This window comes from Chrysochloris asiatica, unplaced genomic scaffold (genome assembly GCF_000296735.1).
Source record: "Chrysochloris asiatica unplaced genomic scaffold, ChrAsi1.0 scaffold00003, whole genome shotgun sequence".
NCBI lineage: Eukaryota > Metazoa > Chordata > Mammalia > Afrosoricida > Chrysochloridae > Chrysochloris > Chrysochloris asiatica.
In genome coordinates, this window is record NW_006408521.1 from 19,218,482 (window position 1) to 19,243,689 (window position 25,208).

At 41.6% G+C, this 25,208-nt stretch overlaps 1 protein-coding gene across 1 annotated transcript in view; it reads left to right on the plus strand.

The window, feature by feature from the left end:
• The window catches only part of PDE6C (phosphodiesterase 6C, cGMP-specific, cone, alpha prime), a 50,637-nt gene that overhangs the window by 8,971 nt on the left and 16,458 nt on the right, over nt 1-25,208 (plus strand). The window contains 12 exon segments of the mRNA XM_006831449.1: nt 67-141; nt 1,126-1,190; nt 1,309-1,375; nt 3,137-3,163; nt 3,165-3,188; nt 7,804-7,953; nt 9,728-9,892; nt 11,695-11,763; nt 13,268-13,414; nt 13,639-13,746; nt 14,676-14,716; nt 16,211-16,298. Of these exon segments, the coding sequence (XP_006831512.1) occupies nt 67-141; nt 1,126-1,190; nt 1,309-1,375; nt 3,137-3,163; nt 3,165-3,188; nt 7,804-7,953; nt 9,728-9,892; nt 11,695-11,763; nt 13,268-13,414; nt 13,639-13,746; nt 14,676-14,716; nt 16,211-16,298 (1,026 nt within the window).

Below are 25,208 nucleotides of genomic sequence, written 5' to 3' on the forward strand. Positions count from 1 at the left end.
TAATGAAATATAATATGGTAGTCATATAATTAAACATAATATAATGTTAATTATCATTTCCTACAGGAATTCTATGATGAATGGCCAGTCAAGCTTGGAGAAGTCGAAACTTATGAAGGCCCAAAGACACCAGATGGCCGAGTAAGTGTAAACATCTTTCTTGATGATATCTGCATAGTATTCAGGTGCTAACGTTACAAAGCCATGCTGCAGAGAAATTAGTACTGGCCTGAGAAGACCTGGATTCTAGTTCTATAACTTTCCTTGAGACACTGGAGAAACAGCAAGAGCAATAAACAAGGAGCATGAGGCTCAAGTCTCAGTTGTACCTCAAGCCAACAGTGTAGCCCTTGCCTTGACCTGTCTGTTTCCTTTCCTGTAGAACCAGGACTTGGCAGATCAGTGGTTCTCATTAGGGAGGATGCATCTGAGCTCCCTGTGCAGCTCTTTAGGCACTGGTTACTCAGGCCCTTCTTCAGAACTGAAATCTCCAGGAAGTGTTTGGGTTAGACTGACTTTTCAGCAGGACCCATGTTTGTTTTACTCACCACTGTGACCCAGCACACAGGATAGGGGAGGTCATGAGATGGAATGAATTCAAATCAGGTTCTTCATCTGCCAAATGAGATAAATGGACTGGTTTTCAAGTCCTTTTGTAGTTCTGAGGTACCAGTTCAGATTAGCCAGTGCTAGAAGGAGGTTAAAGTTCGCATTGTACAGATGGCAGGGGAAGCATTAACCAAGGTTGAGAAATGAGATGGTTTGTGTAAGGAAAGTAATCAATATCAGGTATTTCTGGACAACAAAAAGAGATCCATTAAAAACAAACAATCCACAATCCACACAGACTAACTGGTGATCTGCAAGCTAAATGCCCCTAAAAGCTATTTGGTTGAATTCCATTTTAAAAAATGACATTTAGCTAAACAAGCTTGTGCATACAGATAAACAACCAATAATATTTCCAGTTAACTTATAAGCTGGGTAATTTATGTTATGCAGAAAGTAATATAGTTGGGAAATAAATACTATGTGCTTGAATGGGTTTTAAAGTGTAGATTCCTCAATGAGAAGTGATTTCTTCTGGAAGTCAGATTGTTCTCATCATGTCCCCTTCCCCCCTAGGAAATCATCTTGTTTAAAATCACTGATTACATTTTACACGGAACAGAAGAGATCAAAGTGATTCCGTGAGTACTGAAATGAAGCGACTGAAATGAAGCGACTGTGTGAGCTGCCATTGTTATCTTTGTCCATTGTGCATTTGTCTGCATAACCATGGTTTTCTTTCTTCTACTCTTCCTAAAGTACACCTCCTGCAGACCACTGGACTCTTGTTAGTGGGTTGCTTACTTATGTTGCTGAAAATGGATTTGTAAGTTATTGAACACATTTTCATTCTAAATCATATTGCATAAAAATCTTATTAGCGAAGAGATTTATATATATATATTGAAAACAAGAATATGACCAGATAAAGAAAGATGAGCTTGCCACTTCCTTTGGTTCAAGAACCTAGCGAGTCTTATGTAGGTTAAGTGGAGACTTCTAAACTCAAGATGAAATATTTACTTAACATGAGAAAAGATTCATCCATCCTCCCAACTTCTTAATCTGCAGCCACACAAATCTTAGATGTCCCTGAAGTCAATGACTATGATTCAGGCTGGATTTGTTCAATGCTAGATACAGTTGCCTTTGTCAAGGCTTTTGAAGCATGGAAAACTACTGGCAAAAAAAGAGAAATAAGAAGAGAAGTTTACTACTGATTGCAATATAAAACATGCTGAGTTGTTAAAGGAAATGAAAACTTATCCCCCTTGTCTGTTGCGTGGGATGGAGTGAACCTGACTGAAAAAGGTCAAAATGGGAAGAAAACCAAGAGGTCTGTGGTGTGCTCCATGGTAGCATGGGCCAGAGGACCTGAGCCAACGTAGCAATACACCCATCCTCAACCAAACTTCTCTTCTTTTTCCTGGCCAGTTTCTCTTCCTAGTTGACTTCTCCACCATCTATATAGATTTTGGGTACTAAGATCCCTCTCTGCAAGAATATTAGATGGTTTCAGCTGTAGGATAAGTACTGGACTGATAATTGTAAGGTCAGCAGTTCAAACCCACCAGCCACTGCTTGGAAACTCTATAGAGGGTCACTGAGTTGGAACCAACCCAATGACACTTAATAACAACAAAACCCAACCCGTGAGAAGCCAATAGTACTGCTCCCACCCCTATGCCAGTTGTGACAAGATTCACAAATTCAGAAAATTTGTGAGCAAGTTGTTAAATGGTTGGCAGCTTGTAATTGCCCACAGAAGTAGACATGCCGTAGAAACTGGAAAATGCTACAAATCAAGATTTTCCCTCTTTCCCCAGAAAAGCTGATTTACCAGCACCCTCAGTAGGAACCAAGTTTTATTCTATGAGTTTAAATAAATCATTTAACCTCATGGGGTTTTGATATCCTTTTCTTTAAAAGGAAAAGCTTGAACTCAATTTATGAAGTCCTTCCAAGCTTTAAAATGTTATGTTTTTAAGAACCTTTTTTAATGTTGATGGGGGTGGGTGGATACAGTTTTTTATTATGGCCCATTTGTAAATATGACCAGAATTTCAGATATTAAAAAATGATCAAAAGTGAAATGATTTCTTGTCCTTTTAAACTTAAGGGATCGTCTGAATTCTGGTAGTTCAAATGCTGTTCCTCAGTGAATCTGTACTTAGATATAATTAAAAGACTGCTTATTTTTCTCCTGATCCCTAGCCTGCTCCTTTTAATTTACATCACACATCAGACAAAAGCCAAAAATGCAACAAAACAAATCACCCCACCCCCCAGCCCCCAGCAGAGTTTTGCTAAACCTGTTCCTCTTCTAGGCCCAAACAGCTAATTGCTTTGAATTTGAAAGGGAAACCCTTAGAGGATGGGAGTGTAGGAAAGAAGAGAGAATTGGCTAAATGTCACCCAATAACCCAGTGAGCAGAAGAGGTGCTAACTTCAAAGAGTTGTTAGCAAATCTGACCTAGCTAAATGGAGCTTGAATAATTTCCAGAGCAGAGCAGTGTAAGAAACCTTCACTCCAGTTCTTCCTTAGTCAGTTCTGTGGGCCATTGTCTCTACCTGAGCAGGTTTGCAGATTTGTAACATGCTGAATGCCCCAGCAGACAGACGAATACTTCACTTTTCAGGTAACGCTCCTTTCCCAGGTCTCTGAGGTGCAGCAATGTGGGGACTCTCCCTTCCATCCCAAACTGGCCTTACATTCAGGTGTGGCCAGCAGGCATGCACACAGCCTATGTCCCCCTCTCACTGGCTGGACCACCATGTAGCAGACTCTTCAGTAAAGGGAGAAGAGGTGGAAGAAGGGAAAGGAGGAGTGGAGGAGAGAAGGAGACATACTGTCTGTCACCTTGACATGAGCTGACAACTTCTCCATTCTTTTTCACTCCTGGTCTTCTAGTTGTAAAAACAGTGAATGCTTTTTGGATGGATGATTGGATGGGCATATTCTAGGTTCCGAGTCAATTCTTCTGGTGATTTCCTTAACAGCTGTTCCTTACAGCTTACTGCAACTGTTCTCAAGGGGAGGGGGCGTTCTTAATGGGTTTGGGGGCCTCTTTTATTGTCAGATCTTTGGTTCCTGAGAATCCACCTTCCCCTCACCACCAATTAATCCCCAGTCAGCACCCAGGATTCCCTTGCCTAAGTGGCCCACTTCTCTTCACTTCTTCCTCCTCATCACAATTTTTTTCTTGGACCTGGCTACAGGAACTAGGGGTTCCTGCCTTCCTTTCCCAGGTTCACCCAGTCTAGCTTGAGGATGAGCCTGTCAGCTTATGCCTTTGCCTCCATCAGAAGGTTGGGGGGGGGGGGGAAACAAACTGACATTATAACTCCAAAGCCTCTTCTTTTCTGCCTTTTGATACTTGTTCTGTGTCCTGTGTTTAGCAAATTTCCAGTTCAAGTGCTAATCCCAGTCAAGAATCACACTGCCAGCTGGCAGTCAGACCTGAAGCTTCCTTTCCTCGGCAGGGTTGCTCAGTTCTGTGTTTCTGTTTTCTCTCTCTCTCTCTCTCTCTCTCTCTCTCACACACACACACACACACAGAGTCCTAACTATGCCTAGATGGAAAAGCCAGTAACCTCAGGGTGTGAGTGGTTTGTCCTTGGCAGCAGAGCCAAACCAGACCTTGAGGAAACCTGTACCCGCTGGCTTTGTTAAATGAAAGGTTTTCCTCAGCTTTACCTGTTCATTCCATTGCTCACAGACATAGAAAACACACAAATACCATATGGTGGCATTTGCTCTTGCTTCTTCCTCTTGCAGCTAAAGCCTACTTGTGACCACCACTGTTCCCAGTTCTGACCCCTATATTTATGGTAACTGGTTATTCAGGAAGAATGCAGAGGCAGGAAAAAATGGGGAAATTGGGTTTCTGAAGGGTCTGAACCAGAAGCGGTTGTCTGAACAGCAAGTGGGAGTAGAACTAGCTCAGGAGAAACTCCGGCTGCTCTTTGAGGTTTGAGGGGCTGTGTTTCCTCTGAAGTCACACTGTGGTCTCACACGGCTGATTACCTTGTCAGAGAGGAGGCTGGGAACTTCAGGGAGCCCCCATTGTAGGCTAAACCTCCAGTTGGTAAGAATTTCTCAGATCTCTAAGAAATATCAGTGTGGTGCCCATGAAGACGTTCTCCTCAGGTCTCCATCTATGAAAGGCATGTTGTCCAATGACTGCCATGTTGGCACCGAGGCCACACTTCCCTGGGGTGCCCCCAACCACGACTGGGCAGGAATACTATGATAAGTCCATTCCTGGGAGACTCCTGGGTTCTCTGACAAAAAATTTTGGCCCTAGGTATCCCAAGCAGACCTGTAAACTCTTTCGGAGCTGCACTATGGTTTAAAACACTTCCACTCAGCCTTTTATCCCTCAAACCTTTTTCCTTAACTTACTCTGTGACCTGCCAATCTCCTCAGGTGCCCTTCCTATTTCCCTTCCCCAAGCAGACACAGGATGGGGTATCCTTCACCACCTACCGCCCTCCTTCCTTGCTCTGCCTTCCTTGTCTGTCTCTACCTACCCATGCCTTCACCCTTGGACTTACTTTTCCTGTGTGCCCCTGAGAAGACTGACAGAAAAGCAAATAAGCCCAAGGGAGCTACTGTCAAAATGAGCAAACTTACAAATAACGGGGATCGCTAACAATGTGCAGTGAGGACATGATTGTTTGTATTAGCTTCTTATCTCTGCAGTAAAAAGTTACCACAGACTTGGTGGCTTAACACAACAGAGATGTATGTATTACCTGACAGTTTTGGAAGCAGAAAGTTGATTTCAGATCTGCCAAAATGGGTCTCTCTGAGTTAAAATCAAAGTCTCGAGGTTCTAGGGGAGAATTCATTTCCTTGCCTTTTCCAACTTCTAGAAGTCTTCCAAATTCCTTGGCTGGTGACACCTTCCATGGTCAAAGCCAACAATTGCTTTATTCTGATGTTGTTTCTGTCATTATCATCCCCTTCTCTGATTCTGGCTCGCTCTTTCCACTTGCAAGGATCCGTCTAGTTACACTGGAACAGTCTGTAAAATCCAGGCTATCTACTTAATTATCTCAACTAATTAGCCGCCTTAATTCCATATGCTATTTTAATTTCCCTTTGCCATATAAAGTCATAGGAACCGTGGGGGCAATAGTGGGCTGTGCACCAAGCTGCTAACTGCAAGGTCACAGTTTGAATCTACCAGCTGCTCTGCAAGAGAAAATTGAGGCTTTCTGTTCCAGTCTACAGGGCTACTATGAATTGGAACTGACTCGACGACACCACCATATAAAATAATGTAATCCCTGGGTCCCAGGGATTAGGAGGAGGACATTTTGGGGCCTATCATTCTGTCTACCTCAGCCTCACTTGAAGTGAACTAAGGGGTTAAACTTTTAACATCAATTAATGTGACCCTAATTCATAGGAATGAATAAAGAAATGCAAGCAGATAGAATTTTCTCAATTTTAAGTTTCTGTCCTTTTAATTTGTAACTCTTAGGTCCTTCGATCACATACCTGTCAACAAGCTTTAACTAATGGCAAAGCATAAGCCCAAGAAGCTGGAAAACTGAGACGGAGTCAGGAAAGCTCACTTTGGAAGCTTATTAAACTGTACGTGGGTGCTTGTGGTTGTAAAGTTATTGTGCAAAGAAGTATTAGAATCGAGTTTCTGCTATTGCTTTTGTCCCTAGTCCATATGAAGGATTAAGTATATAAGGATTTCACAACATTTCCAAGGATAACCAAGACTTCTGAATGCCTTTGAAAACCACTATGTATGGTATCTTTTTTCTAAAGCTGTAACTATTAACCAAAACCAGTTGCCAAGGGGCCTGCATTGTGTGTCAGAGTAGAACTATGATGCATAGAGTTTTTAATGGTTGCGTTTTTTAGAAGTACATCACCAGGTTTTTCTTCCTAGGTGCTTCTTGTTGTTAAGGTCCATTGAGTCAGTTCCAACTCATAATCACCCTGTACAGGGTTTTGGAGGAGCAACTGGTGGGTTGCCAAAGTTGTAGTCAGTAATGCAGTATTTACACTCGAGTGCCACACCAGGTCTCCCCTGGTACTTCTGGAGGGACTCAAACCTTAAACCATGGGGTTAGTGATGGTGGGGGTGGGTGGTGTGCCGTGGAATCGGTTCCGACTCATAGTGACCCTGTACAGGGTTTCCAAGGCTGTTAATCTTTACTGGAGCAGAACGACTCATCTTCCTCCCATGGAACGGCTGGTAGTTTCAAACTGTTGACCTTGAGGTTAGCAGCCTGACTCGTAACCACTACATTACCAGAGTAGTAGAGCATTTATGTCAATGGTTAGAATCACCTGGAAGCTTTGTTTTAACCATACAACCCAAACCAAGCCCAGTGCTGTTGGGTTGGTTCTGCCTCCTAGTGACTCGATAGGACAGAGTGTCCCATAGTGTTTCCAAGGCTGTCATCTTTACAGACGCAGACTGCCACACCTTTCTCCACACAGTGCCTGGTGGGTTCAAACCACCGACCTTTCGGTTAGCCATCAAGTCCATTCTGCTGTGTACAACAAACCCTGTGTACAATAGAACGCCACACTGCCCGGTCCTGTGCTATCTCCATGATTGTTGCCATGTTTGAGCCCATTGTTCCTACCACAGTGTCAGTTCATCTTATTGAGGGTCTGCCTCTTTCCCACTGACTCTACTTTACAAAGCATGCTGTCCTTCTCCAGGGACTGGTCCCTACTGATACTTCAGACCTGTTATCTGGAGTGACCAACCCCTGGAGAAGGACAACATGCTTGGTAAAGTGGAGAGTCAACAAAAAAGAGGAAGACCCACTTCCAATGAGGTGGATGGACATGCAAACCTAACAATTGTTAGGATGGTGCAACACCAACATACGGTTGCTATGAGTCGGAACCAACTCGATGGCATTTAACAACAACAACATGGTAATTCTAGTCTTAGCTCTTTGAGGCACCACCATCCTGTTTTCCATTACAATTGTACCATTTTGCAGTCCCACCAGAAATAAGTTAGTGTTCCAGTCTTCTCATAACTTTGCCAGCATTTGTTAGTTTCTTATTTTTTAAATCTTAGGCATACTACCTGGTTGTGATATTGTATACAAGATAGTTATGCAAGATGTTACCACTGGAGAAAATTGGGTGAAAGCTACACAGCACCTCTTTGTATCTATTTTTTTGCATATCCAGTGAATCTATAAATATTTCCAAATACAAGTTTAAAGAAATAACCTAAATGACATCATTATTATTTGCAGAAAGGACCTGTAGATGAAACTGGCTGGATCATTAAAAATGTCCTGTCCCTGCCAATTGTCAACAAGAAAGACAACATAGTAGGAGTAGCTACGTTTTACAACAGGAAAGATGGAAAACCTTTTGACGAATATGCCGAACACATTACTGAGGTAAATGCAACAATGAAATAATGGAGGTAAATGAAATCCGTGAAACAATAGGGGATACATAATTATTTTGTTATTCTGAATGAATAGTTTTGAAGGGCAGTTAAGAAATGAGTCACACACATGATTGCAATCAGCCTGTTGTCATTGTGTCATTTGTTTTCTGACTTCTGTGAAGTGCAAAATTCTTCACCAAAGTGGACAGTTTTGACTTATCCAAAAGTCTTTATGATGCTAGGAAACTGGGAGAGATTTCGACCTCTTTTAACTCTTCTTCCCTTTTTCTTTCTTCTGGTTTCTTTCTTTCTTGCCCTTGTTCCTCCCCTCTCACTGTTAGGCCTTGCTTTGCTTCCCTAGGTATTAGTAATTCTTCTCCTTTAAGAAACTATTCATAGTGTTTCAGTAATAAACAAATGTTGACCCAAATTCTGCATCCCAAATTGTTGTAATAAAACACGCTAGGAAAAGGAAGCCAAACTTTAATTCAAGTCTTAGTGTGCTTTTTCAGAGGAGTCCCTGGATATCATAACTGGGTCATGTGTTTGGCTGCTAACTCAAAGGTTGGAGGTTCAAGTCCACCAGAGATGCATTGGAAGAAAGGCCTGGCGATATACTTCCAAAATATGAACTATGGGAAATCTCATGGAGCACAGTTCTACTCTGACGTCCATGCGGTTACCATGAGTCGAAGTCAACAGGACCAGCAACTGGTACATCATTTTCAGAAGTCATAATTATATAATTCTCAGTGGTTATGAATAGACAGAATTCTTAATTATGTAGTTGATTTTCACAGTTCTTCCCCTACTCACTCTTTTCCCATGTTGCCTCTCTAGTGCCTTCAACTTCCTGAATTTCTGATGATTGTTCCCTTTCTAAACCTGTTCTGGATTCTGCGTTTACACCAAGGTGGACATGGGTGATCCTTTGATCCACTTGAGATCATTTACAGGCCAGCAAAGGTTTTAAAGTAATGAAGGTCTAAGGGGGAGATGTCAGGTCCCAGTCACCACGCAGGGGAAAGGCTTCTGAAAAGGCCTAGTTCGATGTTTTCCACACTTGAATATGCATAGGAATCGCTTGGAGATCTTGTAGATTGATATTCAGTAGGTCTGGGACTTGAGTAGGTGTTGGGGGTTTGGGGTAGGGACTATGGATTTTTAACAAATTCCCAGGTGAATCACGTGCTCCTAATCTGAAGACTGCACTTTGAACAGCAAGGGTTTAGTGAATTTTATTGTCTGTGAGCCTTGGTGGCAATGGTAGGATAAGCACTGGACTGCTAATCACAGGTCAGCGGTTCAAACCCGCCAGCACTCTATCAGGATTTACAGTCTTGGAAACTCTATATAGGGTTGCTATGACTTAGAGACAACTTGACGGCATGAGTGGGTGATTGAATATTAACATGCTTTTTCTTAGATTGAATTTTGGTACTGGGTGATTAAGGGTGCCCAGTAGTGCAGTCGTTTAGCACTCAGCCAGTAACCCAATGGTTGGTGGTTTGAACCCAGCAGTCACTGTGTAGGAGAAAGCTGTAGCAGTCTGCTTCCATCAAGATTTATAGCCTTGGAATCTCTATGGGGCCACTTCTCTTCTCTCCTGCAGGCTTGCTATGAGTCAGATGCCAAGGGTTTGGGGTTTACTGTAGATGAAACTGGTTGTGTCATTAAAAATGTGGGAGGAAGACTGGCGGGTTGAAATGCAGGCAGATGTTGCCTCCAAATCAATTTTCAGTTAATTTTAGGTAATCAGAATCACTTTTTATCCATTTCAGACTCTCACACAATTTCTTGGATGGTCTTTTTTAAATACTGACACCTATGAGAGAATGAATAAACTAGAAAGCAGAAAAGGCATTGCTCAAGAAATGCTCATGAACCAGACCAAAGCCACTCCTGATGAAATTAAATCTATACTGGAAAGTGGGGAATTCAGTCCTGTAGATCTTAGGAGGGTATCTAACCAATACTTCTAGAATTTACTTCCTTATCCAGGGCTCTGATCGCTGAGAAGCTGTACTCCTCAGACAAGGTGGACTAAGGGAGGACCTAGGTGGCCCAGAATACATCTGTTCTTACTGGACTCCCAAACTGCTTTGTTGTAATAGCTTCCGTAGTGAGCCAAAGTGGTGACACCTAGATTCAAGTTGTTAGCAAGGAGAAAAAAAATTTCCATGAAGAGAAATATACCAGTAAGCTATTACCATAATAATTCTGCATAACCGTATCAGTTGTTGTTATTGTTAAGTGCTGTCAAGTTGATTCCAATTCATAGTGACCCTGTATAGGGTTTCCAAGGAGTGGCTGGTGAGTTTCAACCAATTACTTTGCAGTCCAAACCAACCTTGTGGTCCAGTGTTTTATCCTACAGAGCTACACCAGGACTCAGCTGTTGTTGTGCTGTTGAGTCGGTTCCGACACACAGCAACCCTATATAGGGTTTCCAAGGAGCAGCTGGTGGATTTGAACTGTCAATCATGTGGTTTGCAGTCCAGTGCTGGTCCACAGTGCCACACCAGAAGTCCAGGGCTCAATAGTGTACAGCAATAAGCATCTATTCTTCATTCATTCATTTGTGGATTGACCAGGCTTTGGGTTTTGCTTGATGTTGGCTGGACCTGGCTTTAAGATGTGAATCAGATTAGATGTGCTTTACATGTTTCACATCTTCCTTAAATGAGCAGCTACCTGACTAATAGTCTTTTCTTGATGATGGAGAAATGCAAGAGAGCAAGCCCAACTTTGCCAGCCTTTGCTCACATCACATTTATCAACATTCTCTTTGGTCAAAGCAAGCCACACGGTCAAGACAAACATCGTGTATGATGGGGGAGAGTGGGTGTATTTGATAACAGGATTTTTATAACCATAAAATAAAGGAGAAAATAGCATGCACCCACTACCTCCATTGCTTTTATTTTACTAGCTTTTAGAGTGGGTGGTAGGTTTGTTTATTTGTGTTTAGTTTTTTTTTTTTTCTGGGTGGTTTGTGAATTAAAAGAAGGTTGATTTGAGTTTGAGATGTTGAAGAGGAGAGTGTTTTGGAGGAGATGAAGGGTATTGCTATTAACTAATAGAAAAACAAATGAAAGCTGCTTATTTCTCTTTCTTCCCCCTTTCCTTCCTTCTTGTCTCAGTTTCTCAGGGCTGCTGTAACAAGACACCATGGAGTGGGGCTCATGGTTCTGGAGTCCTGGCAGCTCCCGGGTGGTTCTTGGTATTCCTTGACGTCACACAACATCTGTCTTCCCCACTTCTTGTCTTTTGACCCTTCATAAAAGGCCACTCAGAAATGATTAGGACCCACACTATTCAGGTATAACTTTATTAACTGAAAACATTCTCAAAGAAAGACCTTATTTCCAAGGTCACATTCACAGGTACAAGGTTTAAACATGATATAGCAATCTTCAACATTTATATACAAGCAACCCACTCTTTTCGTCTTGCTTCCTGCCTATCTCTCTCTTTCTATCTTTTTCTTCCTTCCTTTCTTCTTTTTAAGACAGCTACTGTTATGTTTGGAGGAGATAGAAAAATAAAATTATATTACATTATATCTTATATAAAATTTTTCATAATCAGGTGCTATATAGGTCCTCTTTGGAGCCAGAATACATCTTTGTCACAGGACTCATTAGAGCCTATTTTAAGTTTATTTTAATTGCTGTTAATAGTAGAGGAATCAAATAAAGATCTTCTTACTGCATCAGAATTTCATACAATTGTTTTCACATTTTAGAAATTTAAAGAGAAGCTAAATATAGATGTAATTGAAGGCTGTGAAGAAAAACACCTTGTCACAATTTTAGTAAGTATTCTCCATCTCTCTTTAATGCCTTTTAAACAAAATGTATTAGGCCATGCTGTCTCTGTTTTTAAATAAATGATGGATTTCCTCTTTTCTGAGACCTTTATGGCTAGAAAGAAAGGCAATTTTCCCAAAGACTAACCTAATAATTCCCTGCTTTTTCCCCTCTTGGAGCCAACCTGGAAGTAGGAGGCCTGGAGTGGAATCACTTTATAGCCCAGTGAGATGGCAGCTGCAAACGCTTCCTCTGCTGCATCCCCTCACTGTGGGCCTCTGCAGCAAGGAGAGGATCAGCCCTGTGAAGTCAGAGTCCCCACCTATTGGGCCAATAAAAAAACCTTTATTTTTGTCAAGTCTTTGCATCATAGACTTATAAAGTGTGGTCTTTCATTCGGTTAAGAAGTCTTGGTGACACCATGTGTTAAGCATTGGACTACTAACCCCTAGGTCAGGGGTTCAAACCCACCAGTTGATCCAAGGGAGAAAACTGAGGCTGTCTGCTCCCAGAAAGATTTATGGTCTCAGAAACCCTAAGAAGCAGTTCTCCTCTGTCAAAAAAAAGGGTTGTTGTGGTGCTGTAGGATAAGCACTGGACTAACCACAAGGCTGGTGGTTCAAACCCACCAGTCAGTCCTCGGAAACCGTATACAGGGCTGCTATGAGTTAGAACCAACACTATGGTTCTTAGTAACAATAACAAATCAGTCACTATGGAATCCTGGTGTGGTACTATAGGACAAGCTCTGGACTGCTAACCGCAATGTTGGCATTTAAAACCCACTAGCTGCTCCTCAGAAACTCTATAGTGGGTCATGATGAGTCAGAATCAACTCAACGGCACTTAACAACACCAGACGCTATGAGCCAGAAATGAATTTTTAACAGTGGGTTTTGTTTTGATTCATCCATCACTGTGTTAAGGATGAATCCTTAGAAAAGATTGTTTACTGAGTGTTTCTTGAATGGGAAAAAACGAGAAGTTGAGTAATGTAGGGCATTATAGGGCTGATGGTAACTGCAAGCTTTGTTTATAACCTCGTAGAGTAGCGTAGTGGTTACGAATTGGGCTGCGAACCTTAAGGTCAGCGGTTCGAAACTACCAGCCGCTCCGCGGGAGAAAGATGAGGCTTTCTACTCCCGTAAAGATTTACACCCTCGGAAACCCTGTACAGGGTCGCTATGGGTCGGACCCGACTCAATGGCACTTAACAACAACAACAACAGAGTGAAAATAGCCAAAAGAGCTGAATTTAGAATTGAATCCTATCAGTTAGAAAACTTCTTCCTATAGCAGAATCATAGTTTCACCATCTGTAAAATAGGGATAATTTTGCAGGATTGTTATGAGAGTATGTAAACCAAATAACCCAGTGCCTGGCACATAGGGGCTTAGTGAATTACATGTAGAATTCTTTCATTGGAATTTTTTACCAGATTTTGAATATGTGCATATAAAGGGAAAAAGGCAAATATAGTGTGAAACAGTACATCCTTGTTTCAACAGAAAAAGGCCTTGCCAGACCCAAACAAAGAAGAACTGTATGAATTCTGCTGTAGTGACTTCACCATTACTGAGCATGGATTGATTAAGTGTGGCCTACGACTATTCTTTGAAATAAATGTGGTGGAGAAATTCAAAGTGCCCCTAGAGGTCAGGTAGTATTTTAACTAATTCTGCTGTGTTACTTCACAAGGTTTTCTGTGGTTCAAAGAGCAACTTCAGTTTGGATTTTAAATCACTGTTAACTTTGTAAACATATCCGCTGAAACCTTGTAAACAAGACTGGCATCTTTTTAGATTAGATTGCCACCAGTCTTCTAACCTTTGGAATTCTATTCCGAAGTCTGAAATGCAGTGTGTTATTTTGGCAGCAGGTTCTCACCAGATGGATGTACACTGTGAGAAAAGGGTGCCGCTCCGTCACATACCACAACTGGAGGCACAGATTCAGTGTGGGACAGACCATGTTCGCTTTGCTGATGGTGGGTATCTGTTGACCCAGCTGTTGAACTAATTCTATCCCACATGTGTCAGAGTAGAGCTATGCTCTAGAGGATTTTCAATGACTGAGTTTTCAGACGTAGGTCTTTAGACCTTTCTTTCAGACTACCTCTGGATGGACTCAAACCACTTGTCTTTCTCTTAATAGCTGAGTGCTTAACATTTGCACCACTCAGGGACTTCCATGGTAGGTACAGAGCACTATAAAAAACTGCAAACCTGCAAAATTCCCACTGAGCGTGGTGGGAAACGGATATATAACCCACCATCGTGTTGTTCTTGTTGCTGGAAAATGTCATCGAATCGGTTCCAACTCATAGAGACCCTATACAGGGTTTCCAGGGAGTGGCTGGTGGATTAGAACAGCTGACCTTACTATTAGAAGTCTAGTGCTTATCCTACAGCACCTCACCAGGACTATGTTTTCTGGATGGGTGATTTTTTGGAAACCACAAAGCCCTATGTAGATGATCCCAAAGAATGTGGGCACCTGGTTGACATTCATGTACTTTTCCCCTTAAAAGGAAATTCGGTCACGTGCTGGGTTTTATATCCGCCCAGATGAGCCCAGATGAGCTACAGACACTTACAAGAGAGAAAGCTAACTTACTCTGAAAACAGGGTGGGATCCCTTCAGTTGTTAAGATTGCTGAGTCTTATCTGAGGATTTTGTTAAACATCTGGGCATTTTGTTCAACATGTAGATCCTGATTCCATATGTCTGTGGTGAAAAGCAACTTCTCAGCAGGGGGAGAACTGGAATGAACCAGTTGGAAGGCCACCACCCAAGTTTCTATTTCTTTCTCCCTTAAAATGATTTATTCCATATTTCCATGACAAAGTCTTCACATAAAGATGTCTAGATCTTCACTCTCAGCCTCCTCCCAACCTTTCACCTTTCAATTTTCAGTATGGCTTTCCCAATCTTCATCAGGAAAGGGTGGAGACAGGGTACTAGACACAGGTCCCATCAGCAAGTGGGAGGCTTACTTTTCTTCCACTGTCTTGAGGGAGGAAAGAGATATTATTTTATGGTGATTTTCATGTTGGTGTCTGAAAATTCTTAATTAACCCTTCTGTGATCCTTGGGACATATATTGTTGTTGTTTAGGGTCGTGGAGTTGGTTCCGACTACTAGTTACCTTCTATAGGGTTTCCGAGGAGTGGCTGGTGGGTCAGAACTGCTGACTTTGTGGTTCAAACTGATCTTGCAGTCCACTTTGAATTAATATATTACCCCCTTCTCAGCTTCCTTTGGAAGCTTCTATTCCAGTTATAGTACGTACTACCACCTGGCAGGAACCTGTATAACTACATGAATCTGAAGAACTAGGCCTCACCCCACCAATTCTACCTCCAGAGTTCACTTGGGACATATGTGTCCCACATAATTGTATCAAAGCCCATATTACCTCAAAAAAATGTTTTCCCTTGACGTCAGTATGCCTTCAATGACTGAAAACATATGGCATCAACAAAAACTCCAAAGCAGAAAATAGTTCGGCCATGAAAGAGTTGACACTTCCTATGCAAATAACCTGCACCTACTGCCTTCAACAGGTTTGCTACACTTTCTATAATTCATAACCACCACCACAAACCCCAAGGAACTTAAAGATTTTAGGTGCAGGGGATGAGCCAGACTTAACTACTTTAAACAGCTCACTCACTTATGCATTCAGCAAATTAGTTTGGTTTTTTAAGGACTGGTATGGTTTTTGGTTTTGTTTTTGCTTTTTTTCTTTGAAGGTCATATGGTTTTTGTTTTTGTTTTTGCTTTTTGTCTTTGAAGGGCATCTTTTAAATCTAAAAATAACTTTTACAAGATGATGTTTCTGACCACTTTACAGATGTGGGAGGAGCACTGGTAGCATGTTGTTGGTGTTAAGTGCCATCGAGTTGGTTCCAACCCATAGCAACCCTGTATAGGGTTTCTGAGGAGCAGCTGGTGAGCTTGAACCACTGACCTTGAGGTTCAAATTGTCTTTGCAGTCCAGGGCATTAGCCCATAGCGTCACATCAGGAGGCGTAGTAGGTTACAAGTAGGGCTGCTAACCCACAAGTTCAGCTGTTCAAATCTATCAACAGCTCCGAGGAAGAAAGACGAGGCTTTCTGCTCCCATAAAGATTTACAGCCTTGGAAATCCTGTGAGCCAGAGCCAACTCCACGACATACAAATAACAACAACAAGTAAAATCAACAGTTACGCTGTTATTAGTTGCTGCTGTCTTGATTGGGATTCATGGCAACCCATGTGTGCAGCGTAGAACTGCTCTATAGGGTTTTCAAGCCTGTGGTCTTTCAGAAACACATCACCTGGGTAGTTCCACGTAGGTTCGAACACTAAACTTGTTAGCTAGTAGTTGAATGCTTAACCATTTGCTTCAACCAGGTATTCCTTAAAATTAAGCAGCTATAACAGTGGTATATCCTTTTCTTCCTAGGTCCACATCTCCCCTGGCAAAGCTTCATGGATCTTCCATTTTGGAGAGGTACCACTTGGAGTACAGTAAGACTGTGCTGTAGGATGAGGTACAGAGCTTCTAGTGAGCGCTGGATCAAAACCCTAACCCACAAAAACGCATGGAACCAGACACCCTTCGATTAATAATATCGAAGTCAACTGACAGAAATTACTACATTACAAATTTTGAAGTTGGAAGTAGCTGAGGAGAGGAGAAAAAGTCATGGGATGAAAATATAGGGATTTAATTCTAACTAAAATCTATGTAGCCTTAGGAAAGTCACTAAATCTTGTAGGGGAACAAAGAAAAAGCTTATGGCAATGTGACAGGGCTCTGTGCACCCCAAAGTATGAATGAATGTAAAGAAGAAAGGAGGCCATCAACCACTGATTACTTATTCATTTAATCAGCGTTTGCTGAGCCCTTCTTGTCTAGAACCTTCACTGACAGGCATGGTCCCACTGAATGAGTCAAGTTCAGGAAGAAGGTATGAGTAAGACAGAATCTGATGTCTGCCATCTGAGGAGCACTAAGAGTTCTAGAAGCAATGATACATTCCATGAGGACTGGGGCAGGGGAGAGGAGAGAAGAAGGTGGAGTTAGGGATAGCTTTTTGTGGGTTGTGGCTTTGAGTTCACTATGATTTCAACATAGCATGTCCTAGTAGCATTCTATAGGCAGTAGTCCATCTCCTCCCCTTTGGCAACTCTATTTGATGAGTATATTGTTGTTGTTGTTAGGTGCCATCAAGTCCATACTGACCCATAGCTACCTTATGCACAGCAGAACGAAACACTGCCCAATACTGGGCCAACCTCACTACTGTTGCCACGCTTGAGACCATTGATGTTGCCACCTGGACAATCCATCTTGTTGGGGGTCTTCCTCTTTTTCTCTGACCCTCCACCTTACCAAACATGATATCCTTCTCCAGTGACTGGTCCCTCCTGACAATATGTCCGAAGTATGAGAGACAAAATCTGGCCACCTTGGCCTCCAAGGAGCACATTGCCTGCACTTCTTCCAAAATGGATCTATTGGTTCTTTTGGCAGCCCATGGCACTTTCAATGGGCTTTCTCCTCCAACACCATAACTCAAAAGCATCAATTCTTCTACGGTCTTCCTTATGCACTGTCCAGCTTTCACATGCATATGAGGTTATTGAAAATACCATGGCTTGGATCAGGTGCACCTTAGTCCTCAAGTGGACATCTTTGCTCTTCAACACTTTAAAAAGGCAGATTTGCAGCAGATTTGCCCAATGCAATATGTTGTTTGATTTCTTGACTGCTGCTTCCATGAGTGTTGATAGTTGATGTGGAAAGGTGTGGATGTAATGTAAGTGTACTCCAAAATCTGTTGAGAAAGTTCCAAGACAAAAGCAATTAAAATGAGTTGTTATCGAATTGAAGACAACATATTAATTAAGTTAGAAACTTAATTAGAATGTGGGTTACGAACCGCTAACCACAAGGTCAGCAGTTCAAATCTACCAGCTGCTCCACAAGAGAATGATGAGATTTTAGATTTACAGTCTCAGAAACCCTATACAACAAGGGTGGAGAACCTTTTTTCTGCCAAATTTATAACATTATTTGTGAGCCACACAAAATTATCAACTTAAAAATTAGTCTGCCGGTTGAGTGTCAAACTGATTTTCTACAACGTAAACTATCACTTAATTTGTAATAAAAGCTTTTTAAAAAATAGCCTGCTATATTTGGTCAAACATTTAATTAACTCACCCCTAATATGACTGGACAAAAGAGCTCTGGAAGCATAGTGGTTACGAATCGGGATGCTAATGTCATGGTCAGCAGTTTGAAACTACCAGCAGTTCTGGGGCAGAAGGATGAGGCTTTCTACTCCTGTAAAGATTTACAGCCTCGGAAACCCTGTACAGGGTCGCTATGAGTCGAAACTGACTCCACGGCACATAACCACCACCACCACCACCACCAATGTGACTGGACGGCATTTAAGAACAAGACAAAATGTGATGGAAACCCTACACTGGGTTGCTATGAGCCAGAACCGACTCGACAGTACTTAACAACAATGTGACGTAACTATGGTTGCATTGGCAGGGCCAGAACAAATGATTTTTGAGAACCTTATACAGCCCACGGGCGGTATGTTCTCCACCCTTGCTATGCAGGCTTGTTATGAGTCAGAACCAACTCCAGCGCACATAACCACCACCACCAATAGGAAGAATAGGCTTTCTAAAGTGTGTTTTGTTTTTCCTCAGTTTCTAGTGGGTAAGCACTCGGCTGGTAACCAAAAGGTTGGTGGTTTGAACCCGCCGGCTGCTCCTTGGAAGAAAGATGTGGTAGTATGCGTCTGTAGAGATTATAGCCTAGGAAACGCTATGGGGGCAGTTCTCCTGTGCCCTGTGTGGTCACTATGCGTCCGAATTACCTGGATGACAGTGGCGTTGCCCTGATGGCGCAGTGGTTAAATGATCAGCAGCTAGACGAAAGGTTGCAATTAGAAGCCACCAGTTGCTCTGTGGAAGAAAAATGTGACAATCTGCTTCAGTAAAGATTTACAGTCTCAGAAACTCTATAGGGTAGTTCTATGGGGTCTGTTCTATAGAATCTTTGTTCTATAAGGTCTCTGTTCTAGAGGGTCTATGAGTCAGAATCAATTTGACAACAAAAAGGGTTTATACTAACCTTCCATCCGGAAACCACTGTGGCATTTCTGATTCTGCCGCTCTCAGGGAATCACAGCCCATACTGCCAGATCAGTGGTTCTCAGACCTGGGTGTTTGGACCAGTGGCATCAGAATCTTTCATTTAACAGGGTAGGGACAGTGAAACCATCAAACATACAGATTCTGGGCTTTCTGGAGTTGGGTCCAAGAATCTGCATTTTTAAAAATCAGAATTCTAGTAGTTCCAGCATGCAAATCTAAAGCCAAGAAAATGATGATAATCTATTTTATGAGAATCAGAAAAAGGAGTAGAATTGAAAGCAATTCAGGAAGGTAAGCGAACATTGTTATTACACGATTTGTTAAGTGTTTGGCTGGTGGGGACAATTCTGAAAAAGCATTTTCTGTACTTTCATGTGATTTCACAGTTATATATGTTTGACGCAAATGGTGTCAGATATCATGTATGATTTATTTACTAAAGCAAAAGATAGTTTTCAAAAACCACAGCCAGATACTTAAATGCGTAGCATCAGAAGGATTCTGGTATCTTTTATGTTTTCCTTCTGGGATTTGACAGTTTATGGCTAGGGTTTTCCATTTAAATTTTTTTAATGTTATTTACTCAGTAGACTGAACTGGAGTTGATGGCTATTTAAAAGACTTATTATTCATTCTCAAAAGGAATATTGCATCTCAGTAATCCATACAGTCTTTGTGAGGACCTTTCAACAATGCCATTGAACCTGCTAATTGCAGGCGTGTAAAGCCTTGTCAACAGCGTTGCTAGGCAATGCAGCCACACTGAGTTTGTTTATTAGTAGTCACATCCCATGCTCAAAAAATGAAAGTTGTAATCATCCGATGTTATTTTATATTTTGGGGGAACAATGTAATTTGCCTGGTTTTTTGTTCATTTGTTTTAATGTTATAAGGAAATAATGTCCATACTCAACAAACAACTTGTTTTTAAAAAATAAGGGAAACCCTTATTTTAAAATGTAGCAAGGTTGGCATTTCATGAACATTACTCAGTTTGTTTTTCACATTTTAAGGCTTTTGGTTAAAATGTCTTTATAGGATATACTGCTTTGAGGATTAGAACCACCTGCATTCTAAAGACAAGTAGAAATCATCTCTGAAACCAAGTGAATTGATGGAAACCTTGTCAGCCAAATTTGCAGGAACCTACATTTTTAGACTAGGCTGTCCTGTAGAATAAGAAGCCCAGGGGGTGCTGTACGATAAGCTCTGGACTGCTAACCACAAGGTCAGTAGTTCAAACCCACCAGTCACTCCATGGGAGAAAGATGAGTCTTCCTGCGGCTGTAATGAGTTACAGACTCAGAAACCGTATCCAGGGTCACTATGAGTCATAATCTATTCCATGACAGTGGGTGACTCCTATAGAAACAACAAAAGTAAATTGCCCCGCATAAATAACAGACCCCTGTTATTATTCCAAACACTTCTTTACAAAGTGTATGATAGCTGTATTTATGCTTTACCATATCAACCTCATCAGCCTGTCTCATGTTATACAAAGCAGGAATGAAGAAGAAATAAGTGTCTTCCGTATGATCATCAGGAGTCAAGAACATGTTGACAATGTTCTCTGGTGGGTGTTGTGGGCCCCACACTGGATATTCAAATAGTGTGGACTTACTCTGGACTCAGCTCACCTGAAAGTACCGGTTAGAATAAATTAGAGTCATTTCTACGCATTTTGGTGAGCTACACAGAATTTGTATCTTCATTGTTATTTAAAAAGTCAGGGGAGAACAAAAAGAGACTTCCTTGTGATAAGAGGAGACCAGCTGAGTAAATACGGGCCCAGCTGGAACAGGGCTGGAAACTAGGTCTGCTTTTGTTCTGTTAGCACCTGTCGTTTGCATCTTGTTTTTAGCACAATGCTCAGCAAAACAAATGCAATATTATAAACTTATGTACCTTTAAAATCAGTGACTTCTATTTGTAAATAAAAATTCAAGCAATTGGGAACATTTCAAAGACACCCAAAAATAAGCATTTTATTAACATTTGATGAGCTTCACCACAGCCATCTTGTGAATATGTACAGGCAGCCTGGACAGAAGTTAGTCTAGAAAAATGGAATCAAACCATCTAAGATATTTGTTCTCCCTACACTCAGTCTTGTTTTTTAATCAATTTAGTTGAGGCATAAGTATCCAATTGTATAAATTTTACAGTTTTGTATACCTGTGAGACTTCCTCTAGAACTAAGATACGGAGCGCTTCTATTGCCCCAAAATCTTCCTCATATCCCTTCACATGCCTCTCTCCCTCCACTCCAACCCCGACAACTGCTCCCATTCCTCACTTGTCAACATGGTTAGGTTCTGAAGGCCAGGTCAGGATACTAAGGTTGGCATTATGTAAGTATCGAAGGTGACCACATTAGATCACAAAACGGAGAATGACTGCATTATAACATAACTGCCAAATTACATCACTATGTAACTGCCAAATTACATCACTGTGTAACTGCCAAATTACATCACTACATAACTGCCAAATTACATCACTATGTAACTGCCAAATTACATCACTGAGTAACTACCAAACCACTGAGCATCATGGCCCAGCCAAGCTGACACACAACCTTAACCATCACAACCAGCATCACGATTGCCTCACATAATACAGAATAGTGTTAGTTATTGCCTGATTGTTGTTGTTGTTGTTGTTGTTAAGTGCCATTGAGTCAGTTCCAGCCCATAGTGACCCTGTATAGGGTTTCTGAGGAGCAACTGGTGAGCTTGAACCGCCGACCTTGCAGTTCAAACAGCTTTGCATTAGTCTGGCGCATTAACCCACAGCACCACAGCAGGACTTCCTGATAGACATCACTAGTAAAGTAGTTGGATAGTAGGGTTACACTATTGTCATAAATGTAAAATGTCAGATAACCATAGAGTTGATAAGTGAGGAGTTGCTGTTAAGTGCCGTCGAGACAGTTCTGACTCATAGTGACACTGTATAGGGTTTCCAAGGAGTGGCAGGTGAACTTGAACCGCTGACCTTGCAGGTCAAAGCAACCTTGCCATTCATCACTATAACCAACTAGTTGCCCGTATTAACTCATGTCAGAGTAGAACTACACCCCATAGGGGTTTCAGTGGCTAATTTTCCAGAAGTAGATGACCAGACCTTTATGTGAGGTTCCATTGGATAGACTTAAGTTTAAATCTTCTAAAATTTTATGTAATAAATATCTATTCTTCTGTACTAGCTTCTTTTGAACAAAATAGTAATTTTGAGATCTATCATGATGTTGTCTGTGTTCACGATATTGTTGTTGTTCTTAGGTGTTGCGAGTCAGTTCTGACTCCTAGTAACCCTGTATAAACATACCCAGACCACTCATCCTCACTGTCGTTGCTAGGTTTGAGCCCGTTTTTGCAGTCATTGTTGTCGTATATTAGTAATTCATTTATTTTCATTACTGAATGGTGGTGGTTGTGTGCCACTGAGCTGGTTCCGACTCACAGCAACCCTGTATAGACTTTCCAAGGCTTTAAATCTTTACAACAGTAGCAAGCCTCACCTTTCTCCCACAAAGTTACTGGTAGATTTGAACTATTGACCTTGCAGTTAGCAGCCCATCTCATAATCCACTACACTACCAGAGTAGTTTTCCTTTATCTTAAATAAAAAGTATTCAATTTAATTATGGTAATGATAAAGAATATTGAATATACCAAGAATGGCCAAAAGCAAACAAATCTGTCCTGGAAAAAGTATAGCCAAAATACTTCTTAGAAACAAGGATGGTGAGTTGTGTCACGCACTTTGGACACATTACAGGAGGGACCAGTCTCTAGAGAAGGACATCATACTTGGTAAAGTTGAGGGTCAGTGAAAAAGAGGAAGACCCTTAATGAGCTGGATTGCCACAGTAGCTGTAACAATGGGACCAACAGCAATGATTATGAGGATGGCAGAAGACTGGGCACTGTTTCATTGGGTTATACATAGATAAGGAAGGTCACCATGCATAGGAACTGACTTGATGGCACTTAGCAGCAACAATATCTCTGTGGGTTCCTTTTACTTTTAATGATTGTTGCTGTTGTCCTTAAGTGCCCTTGAGTTGTTTTGACTGACAGCAACTCTGTAGAGGGTTTCTGAGGAACAGCTGGTGAGCTTGAACCGCCGACCTTGTGGTTCACGCTGACCTTGCAGTTCAGTGCATTAAGCCTCAGTGCCACACCAGGACTCTTAATGGTTGCTGTTATTAGGTGCCATTGAGTTGGTACCTACTCATAGTGAGCTTATGCACAGCAGAACGAAACACTGCCTGATCCTGGGACAACCTCACTACTGTTGCCACGCTTGAGTCCATCAATGCTGCCGCTTGGCCAATCCATCTCATTGGGGGTCTTCCTCTTTTTCTCTGACCCTCCACCTTACCAAACATGATATCCTTCTCCAGTGACTGGACCCTCCTGACAACGTATGAGAGATGAAGGTTGGCCACCCTGGCCTCCAAGGAGCACTCTGGCTGCACTTCTTCCAACACAGATCTGTTGGTTCTTTGGGCAGCCAATGGCACTTTCAGTATTCTTCTCCAGCACCATAACTCAAAAGCATCAGTTCTTCTATGGTCTTCCTTATTCACTGTCCAACTTTCGCATGCATATGAGGTGATTGAAAATACCATGGCTTGGGTCAGGCACACCTTAGTCCTCAAGCTGACGTCTTTGCTCTTCAACACTTTAAAAAGGTCTTGTGCAGCAGATTTACCTAATGCAATACGTCGTTTGATTTCTTGACTGCTGCTTCCATGAGTGTTGATAGTTGATCCAAGAAGAATGAAGTCCTTGACAACGTCAATCTTATCCGTTGATCAGAATGTTGTTTATTGATCTAGTGGCGAGGACTTTTATTTTCTTTACATTGAGATGCAATCCATACCGAAGGCTGTTCTTTTTGATCTTCATCAGCATATGTTTTAAGTCCTCTTCACTTTCAGAAAGCAAGGTTGTATCATCTGCATATCACAGGTTGTTAATGAGTCTTCCTCCAATCCTGATGCCACGTTTTTCTTCATAGAACCCAGCTTCTTGGATTATTTTCTCAGCATACAGGTTGAATAAGTATGGTGAAAGAATACAACCTTGTCGCACACCTTTCTTAATTTTAAACCATTCAGTGTTCCCATGTTCTGTTCGAACAACTGCGTCATGATCCAGGTACAGATTCCTCATGAACACAATTACATGTTCCGAAATACTCATACTTTGCAATGTTGTCCATAGTTTGTCTTGATCCACACAATCGAAAGCCTTTGTGTAGTATATAAAGCATATCAAAGTCAATAAAGAATTTCATTCTGATATTTTCTGCTTTTAGCAAAGATCCATCGAACATCAGCAATGATATCCCTCATTCCACAGCCTCTTCTGAATCTAGCTTAATGGTAGCTTTTGATAAACAGAAGTTTGTGGTTTTAATACAGCCAATTTGATCAGTGTATTAACGATTAGCTTGTAAAGACCCTGTACAGGGTCGCTATGGGTCGGAACCGACTCAATGGCACTTAACAACAACAACAACAGTACTGCAATCAAGGTCAACTTTAGGTATTATCGCATCTGTAATGTATGTATCTGAATCACATTATCTTTGGAAAATAACAATGTATATCAGAAAACAAATATAAGCCATGACTCACTGCCATAAATATGCTAGTGGGTCACCACCGCTACAAAGGGAAAACCACCCTTGTACCCAAATCAAGGCAGATTAAGTGGTATTAAAATTGCAGGTGCCCCGCTTGCTTACTCTTTCGTTTCCTGACCAATCCAGAAAGACTGAAAATCATTTGCATCCAGATTTGCTTTAGCAGTTATGGATTGATCTGACTAGTGAACTGTCCCAAGTAAGAGGCTGATTCGGATCCAAATGAGTTTTCTTTTTGTTTATTTTAACTAGCAATGCTCAATCACCATGATTTCATTCTATCCGTTTTAAAAGGCTAAATGTAGTAGCTATTAAGGACTTTTCTTAGAAGCAAGGATGGTGAAACTTGTGTACTTTGGATGTGTTATCAGGAGGTAACAATCCCTGAAAAAGGTCATCATGCTTTGTAAAGTAGAGGGTCAGCAAAAAAGAGGAAGACCCTCAATGAGATGGATTGACCCAGTGGCTGGCAACAGTGGGCTCAAACACAGGAATGACTGTGAGGAGGGCACAGGACCAGGCAGTGTTTCGTTCTGTTACGCACAGGGTCAATACGAGTCCGAACCAACTCGACGCCGCCTAACAACAACATTGCTGTTGTTGTTGTTGTT